The sequence below is a fragment of the Nerophis ophidion genome, linkage group LG01, assembly GCF_033978795.1.
Source record: "Nerophis ophidion isolate RoL-2023_Sa linkage group LG01, RoL_Noph_v1.0, whole genome shotgun sequence".
In the NCBI taxonomy this organism is placed as follows: domain Eukaryota; kingdom Metazoa; phylum Chordata; class Actinopteri; order Syngnathiformes; family Syngnathidae; genus Nerophis; species Nerophis ophidion.
Window position 1 is genome coordinate 51658675 of NC_084611.1, and position 8104 is coordinate 51666778.

The following is an 8104-nucleotide window of genomic DNA, read 5'->3' on the forward strand; positions in this document are numbered from 1 at the left end:
GTAGGCGACGCTTATGCTCCTCTTTTGAGAATCGTGAGTGTAGAGGGAGCTTACGGTGAGATTGTCACCAAGTGTTTTAACCCCGCCTACTATTTACCCGTCTCGAAAAATCACATTGAAAACATCAGGGTGGAGATTAAATCTGATCAGAACAAACACGTCGACTTCACCTTTGGAAAGACCATCGCGAAGCTCCACTTTAGACCCGTTAGAAAGTAAAACCAACAACAATGAGAATGAGTCGACCCATGCACGACCCTCTACGTTTAGTGGGTTATTACGAAAGCCAAGTGGGGGGTTCCCTCCCCGGTTTCACAGGTTCACCTGTGATGTACGGGCGTGGGATAGGCTCCGTGTTTTCCAGGTTGTTTCGTTTTGTATCACCTCTGGTGAAAAGAGGTTTTGCCCTGGTCAAACCTCATCTTAAAACAGCGGCAAAAAATATCGCTTCCGACGTATTCAGTCATGCCGTTGGAAAAATGGGTAGTGGGGTACAAGACGGATCAGGAGGAATAATGGTCCTGGCTAGACAACCCCGAAAGAGACCCCCGGGACGACGTCTCTCAACGAGTGGTAAAAAACGCCGTCATCTGGGGAGAAGAAAATCAGTCGGTAAAAGGTTTTCAAAGAGAAGGACCGTCGTTCCCTCACACGATATATTTTAAAAAAAAAAGAAAAAAGATGGCTCTTTTACATCAAAATTCGGCCGAATGCACGATGGCCGAGCTGGATTTATTTTCAGCTCCTATGACTCAGATGTCTATCGATGATAAATCCTACACAGAAGTCCTGCCGCTATCCGCCATCACTGACGGGGGTCCTATTGAATTTTTCATCCCGGGAGAAGGTGAAAAGTACTTGGATCTGAATGACACATTACTTTACCTGCGGGTTAAAATTACCCGCGCCGATGGATCAAATATCCCAAACGACGCCAATGTGGGTCTCATCAATTATCCTCTAAACACCATCTTCAGCCAATGCGACATTATGCTCGGGGAAAGACTGATTTCTCAATCCAGCGCCACACACCCATACAGGGCGATAATTGAAACGCTACTAAACTATTCTGAAGCCACACTCAGAAGTCAATTCTCAGCCGGGTTATTCCACAAAGACACCGGCGGCTCAATAGACTCTATAGAAACAGCGAACGGACCAAACAAAGGACTCAACATCAGAGCCGGTTACACGGCTGAATCTAAAGAGGTTCAGCTACTAGGACCCCTCCACGCAGACATTCTTTTCAGCGAGAGACTCCTTCTCAACTCGGTGGATCTGAGGATCAAACTCACGCGTGCCAGCGACGCCTTTTGTCTCACAGGGGCTGCGGACGGTACTTTCCGTCTGAAAGTGCTGGGTGCCTCTCTCTTCACAAAAAAGGTCACCGTTTCGCCGGCCGTACGATTGGGGCACGCCTCGGCCTTACTCAAAGGAAACGCACTCTACCCTTTGTCACGGGTCAGCGTGAAAACCTACTCTATCCCTGAAAATTCCAGAGTATGCACCCAAGAAAATTTGTTTTTGGGCACGATGCCTAAATACATTGTTTTGGGTATGGTAAATCATGAAGCTTTCACAGGAAGAAGAGATCTCTCACCCTTTAATTTCCAGCATTTTAACGCAGAATACATCACCCTCTGTCACGCGGGAAAACAAATTCCCTCCAAAGCTTTCCAACCACAATTTAACCAGGGGGCTTCGGTCAGAGAGTTTTACAACATGTTTACCGCTACAGGGAGGCATATGAAAGATTTACCTCTGTGCATCAACAGACAAGATTTTGAACGGGGTTATTCGCTGTTTGTGTTCAATCTCAATCCGGGAGAGGACAGCGACGCATTGTCTCGGGTTTCTAATGGCACTTTGAGGTTGGAAATGAGATTCAGAGTACCCTTACCCAACACGGTCACTCTTGTGGTTTACGCATGTTACGATTCTATTTTGGAAATTGATTCCAAACGACAAGTGCTGGTGGATTATTATTGACGACGGAGATGAATAACCATCAACTGGAGAAGCTTCTGCGACGAGTGTTGGGGAATGTTTTCTGTGGTGTATGGGCCTCCGACCAACTCCCCTCACTGACTCGCTCCTTTACCCCACCCTCCTACTTTATCGTCAACACCCACGAAGGACATCGACTGGGGGAGCACTGGTTATCGATGACTCTGGAGGAAGATGGGACCGCCACTTTTTTTGATTCTTATGGATTTTCTCCCGATTTTGATTACTACCCTCGGAGCATCTTGAACTTTTTGGAAAATCGTTCTGACCGTATATTGTACCACAACCTACAGCTTCAACACCCTTTGTCCACAGTGTGCGGTCAACACTGCGTTTATTATCTGCACCATCGATTTTGCGGACTGTCTTTTGAACAAGTTTTGTCTTTGTACACAGATGATGTAGTAAAAAATGATCTTGAAGCATATACCCTGGTTAAAAAAATTCAATGTTGTACTAGCACGAATAAGAATAATAGTAGTCGTTGTGGCGTACAAGACGTCTGTTGTTTAGAAACTTTTTTGAACCGTTGAAATGAAAATGCTGTACACACTGCGTTTGATGAATAAAAAAACATTTTATTGAAACAAGAGTTTTGTCATCATTCATTCAAGGTTTAACCAATGTGGGGACAATGTCACTTTTCTACCTCTTCTTTTCCTCTCGGGGGATAGAAATGTTTCTTTTTCCACCCATTCTGATTCAAACTCTCCATCCGCTTTCAGACGTCTGTATTGATCTCGTGCTCTGGGGTTATGAATGGTCGATGTGGGGACATTTAGCTCCGTCAACGCTGTTAAAAAATTTCTCCAACCCTCAGGCGTGCGGGTCTGTGGATTTTTGGACCGTTGCATCAGGTGTTTCAGTAAATCGATCATATGAGATCCCTGCACCGGTGTACCGTTTTGAACAAACTCTCCTTTAGAGGTCCACCCCTTATCATTCTCGGATAATTTTTTCATAATGTACTCGGCGTTGTTACGGTCGCGTCGGGGGAGGATTTTCAGAACTTCGATCATCGTGACATCCTTTGACCCCCCGCCAGTATTCCGAGGTTTATCCTCCGGTTTATCCATCGGTTTATCCTCTGGTTTATCCTCCGGTTTATCCTCAGAGTCATTCCATGGTTCACCCCGCAAATCCTTGTGTAAAGTCAGAGTCATCCTTTTCTCCTCCCGTTGCCCCTGCTTCAACAGGCCGAGATATCTCTGCAGCAGGGTATCGTATATTTTTATTCTTTCATGAGGATTCATTCCGGGTTCGTTTAAGACGGCTCTCATTTTAACATCTAGATCATCCTCCGCCGAGTCTCTGATGGTCGGCTCCAGGCGAGTCAGACGATTTAATTGTTGGGGGGATAGGAGAAACATTTTTTGAGCCTTTTTCATCTTCAACCTTTTCCGCTCAATCCACCGCTAAGATTCCCTATAAACGGTACGACGGTGGCCAGTAAGGGTAGAAGAAAACCGCCCGACTGTTTCATCAGAGTCTGGCGTTTGCGTTTCAGTCCAGTCCTTTTATCAGCCAGCAGTCGGATGATTTTCTTTTGTTTTTTAAGCTGAGCAAATTGAGACGGTGATAAGGGCACATTACCCTTCAGAATGTTTAAAGCAATTTCACACAGCGTCTGGATAAAGTCTGGTGAGCCGTGACTCAGAATATCTCGACGTTTTTGTGGTGTGGCATGGTACAGAGCTTTTAACATGGGACCGTTCCTCTTTACACGCTTTGACATTATGTTTTTGGCACGTAGACAACGGGCCACTGGTGCGGAAGCACGCCCGACCTCACTCTGTATTGTTCTGGACAGAAAGGTGTCAGGTCGACCAATAAATAGCCATGAGCATCCAAAGTAGCATCCGCAAAACTTTCCAAGAAAAAACTTTTTTGTGCGGGGAACATTTGCTGTGCCAACACGTTAATCTGCAATCTGTCCCGCGGATTCTTAAACAGTATCATATAATTACAGTTTAAGCTAATGGTGCGTGAAAATTTTCCCTGATGAAAAACATTCTGGGTCAGCATCATAACGCTCATATTTCTATGATGTCTATACTGCGTGAAAATTTTAACCACTTCGGGGTGATTTGAGGCTTGAAAAATAACATCGTCCAAAATCACCAAATGGGTCTGATCGTCCGGAAACAAGTTTTCATCTTCAAAGGAATCAGGCAGTCCTTCAACAAATTTTATTTTTTTATTCATCTTTTTTAATTCAGCATACATGGGTTGGAAAGATGTATAAATCCACACAATGTTGTCGGGTACAGAATTCATGACGTGTTCACAATTTTCCAATACACATTTTACAAAAAAAGTCTTTCCGCAACCACTAGGTCCTACAACCAGGCATGAAAAAGGTGTATGAAATCTGGGATCAAAGTCTACTCGTTCCATTTTTTCCATTTCCTCTCTAATACCCGAAAGGTAAAGTTTTCCCGTCGGGAAAGAGACGTCTTTTGTCATACACCACTCGAAACTTTTTTTCGAAAGACGAGTTATTTAAAAGGAACCCCCTTTTATCACGAACAATTTGGTGATGAGGGGTGTAGATCGCACCTGTTTTGTCTTCCTCCAGATAGCCCTCCACCAAATCTTTAACGCTGTCAAAGTTGACCCTCTCACAACACTCGCGGGTTTGAGTGATTCCTTTGGCACGCAGCACAGTTTTTTTACCCTGCAGGGTTTGGTAGGCATAACTCTTTGGACCGGCAGAGACGAATTCGTGAATGCTGTCTCCTCCCAACTCATCCGTCAAATCGCCTAGATAGGACCCCGTCTCCAGAGAAACTTCCCCCTCGTTTACCGTGTAGATTAAACTATCGGTGTCTGTGTAAAGAACTCTCTCTTGCAACACCTCTAGGTAACCGTACATTTTCAAACGTGCGTAAGCGGTGGTAAAAGCAGCGACAAATACATTATTTGTGTTACCGGGAAGCACCACGCTGTTTTTACTGTATTGCCATTGCACCATAGCAATTTGCTCGTTGAGAAAGGAAAAATATTCAACCTGATATTTTCCTGAAAATACAAAGTCGAAAAATACTTCACTTTTTCTCACCAAGGTGGTCTGAGTTCTATTGCACCTCTCCGCAAACTTTCCCCAAAGGCTGTTTAAACAGAGTTTTGACATTTGTCTCTTGGCAGGGTTGGGTTCGATTTTTTCAGCATCCAGCTGTATTCCCTGATTTTCACGATATTCACGAATGTACTTTTCCCTGCTTTCTGCATCGACGGCTTCTTTGGGATACCCTGAAGCTTCTTGCTTACCCTTTAGGAAAGTTTGAACATAACCCGTAAAAACGGTTTCGCTCCGTTCTTCAAAGTGCCACACCTCCGTAATCTTACCGACTCTGTATCCCAACTGTAAAGCTTTGTTGAATTCGAGCGTGACCCAGACTCCCGTCAATGCCCTTCCTTCCTCATCATGTTCGCAGGGTTCCTGCTGGTTATTGTTTTCTGCGCATGTGCGGCAAAGTGTAAACACTAGTTTACCCTTGACCGTTCTGTAGGGTAGCACAGGGAAATAGAGACCTCGAGGAGGGTGAACAACGGCTCTGACCAGACCGAAATAGTTTCCAACATCGTCAAAATCCGTGTGGATGATGACAGGATGACCCAGGGGGTAAGGAAATGCGCTGTTGACGTACGGGTAGAGAGAGGTGACATCCTCATACAATACACGCTGGTTCTCACCCGCCGTGTGCCTCAAGCAAAAGGCGCTTGTCCTACCTCCATAAAGAGCGTCTCGAGGCATGAGAGGTGCGGGGTAATTGCGTGTTTTGAGAAAGTCTATTACCCTAGGGTTTGATTTTTTCATTTCATTCCACTCGTGCTCTCTGATGACGATGATGTTGACCTTGTGATCACGCTTTAACGCTTTCATTTTTTTCTCGGTAGCCTTGTGCAACTCCTCGAACGGTGTGTTTGTCAAAGGGCATACAGCACCGGGTTCGAAACACGTCGGGCATCCGTGATAAAAACACCCCTGAAATTCCCAGACGAATGGTTTGCCACCGATTATAGCAAACCCATCCACAAAGTATGCCCCCATCTGTTTTTCGCCTTTGTTTAAAGCATGCTGAATGAAAATACCACGACGATGCGACTCCCATTCTAACCATTGGATGCTGGTGTGTGAGTATTTTTTACACAACCCTCGGTAGTTATCCGGGGAAGGTATGGCTAGAGAACGCGGCTCGAGGAAATTAGTCACAAACACCCTCATGCAGGCCGAGGCTATGGTGATACGGGAGAAGGGGTCAACACCCGTCTCGCTCGTAAACTCGGCTCTAAATTTGATGCAACCCTCACGAAGAACATTGACGTCGTTTTTACAGTAGTGTACCGCTTGTTTTTGAAAATCAAAGACCTCGCTTTTCTCATTTTGATACCACGTCTCAAACTTGGTGCGTTTAACAGGTGTCATGCGTTCTACACCGTAATTGCTGATTGCGGGGTATTTTCCGACATAATTTAAATGTTCCTCCGAACTAAATTTGTGAGGAAAATACCCCTTGGACCAGCAATCACCGAGTCCTAACGCTTTTGGCATAGCGCTAAGCGGCATGGTAAGGAAGGAAAGCGAGTCAATGTATTTTTGCAAAAAATCAGGGTCTTTAAAACAGAGAACTTTACTCCCCTGCATGATAATTAAGGGTGCTATACCCAGCTGTACCATGCCTCTCAGAATCAAGTAACCGTCAAATCCTCTCGAATTGTGGGCTATAAATGTAGATTTAAGATAACGAGGTTTCCTGAAATGATTGAGGAAAACTGTAACACAATCCAGTCCAAAAGCACACCACTCTTCTCCTTGCAGCGTCTTGGTACAGACTAGAAAGGGAATGTGAGTGTGATTGTCATCGACAAACGTCTCAAAATCATAGAATATGATATTATCATTGTGGTTTACTTCACGTGGTTGGGGTTGTATATAGCAAAGATGTCGTGTTTCAGGTGTCTCTGAGTCACTGCGAGGTAGCTCTTCTTTACATATTTGACATTTTAACTTAGGGCACGTGTGTTTAGCGATACCTGTAGCCACAGGTACATCGTAAAATAGGTTGCATTTAAGGCATTTCTTTCGCCGATCGCAGTTGCTGACGAGTTTTTCCATAACCCGGTGTTTTACCCTGTGTCTGAGGAGACATGCAGGAGAACGACACCACATGTTGCAATCCCTGCAAAGCACAGTTTTCCCCTCTATTTTTACACACCCGTTTTGTGTACAGACCAAGCAATAGCCGTCGCATTTGTGTCTGTCGGGTTTGTTGTACCCTTGGTAACAGTAGTGACAAACGTACGGTTTTGACAAAAAACCTTTAATGTTAATGATACCGCTGTAATGATTCTGAGATAAATACAGATACAACGGATTTTCTGATTTGGGGTAATCCGTCTCGAACCGTGAGAGGGGTCGTTGGCCCTCTTCTCTGTACAGTATGACAATTTTACGACGTACCACTTTTTCAAATTCACGAATATGACTGAAAGTGACGGAAGTCTGTTCGTCTAAGCCCGCTTTTCTCTGTATTTTTTCAGCCTCCGCCACAGCCTGGTTATCTGTAAATTCAGGATGTAACAGACTTGCTAGGCTAATGGCAAAACATAGTTGATTATTCGAGTTTAATGGATTGTAAAGATAACGAGCTTTTTTTCTGCGGATTTCATGTTCCAAAAGGGTTTCGATTTTTCTTCTTACACCACCTCGAGGGTTATGTATCACCTGGACCATCACCTGTATTTCTTCATCGTTCAATATTTCAACGTTTGATTGTACCAACAGATCTAACACGTCTTGAAAAGCATTCATCACAGCCCCGGCATCGTTTCGAAATGTAAATGAAGTGTGTTGATTTGCACTTTCACCGGATAACTCCAATTGAATGATATCGTCGGGTCTAGCTTCCTTAGTTACCATCTGTGTCAGCTTTTTAAGGCTCCCCAAGACTCCGCGGTAAAATGTGGCGTAATCTGTTACATCGTTGTTTTGAGGAAAAGTTAAAACGCTGGATAGTTGTATATTGTTGAATGTTTCCCTCCTCAAGACATTTACCCCATCACCCCTCTGGGTCTCATTTGAAATTGATTGGTC

General features: G+C 44.5%; 1 protein-coding gene across 2 annotated transcripts in view; it reads right to left on the reverse strand.

The window, feature by feature from the left end:
- Window positions 1-4190: 4190 nt before the first annotated feature.
- LOC133556669 (uncharacterized) overlaps window positions 4191-8104 on the reverse strand; it is a 5543-nt gene continuing 1629 nt past the window's right edge. For both annotated transcript variants that reach the window (XM_061906818.1, XM_061906827.1), the window contains exon 6: window positions 4191-8104. This exon is cut by the window's right edge and continues 459 nt beyond it. In XM_061906818.1, the coding sequence (XP_061762802.1) occupies window positions 4421-8104 (3684 nt within the window). In that variant the 3' untranslated portion in view covers window positions 4191-4420.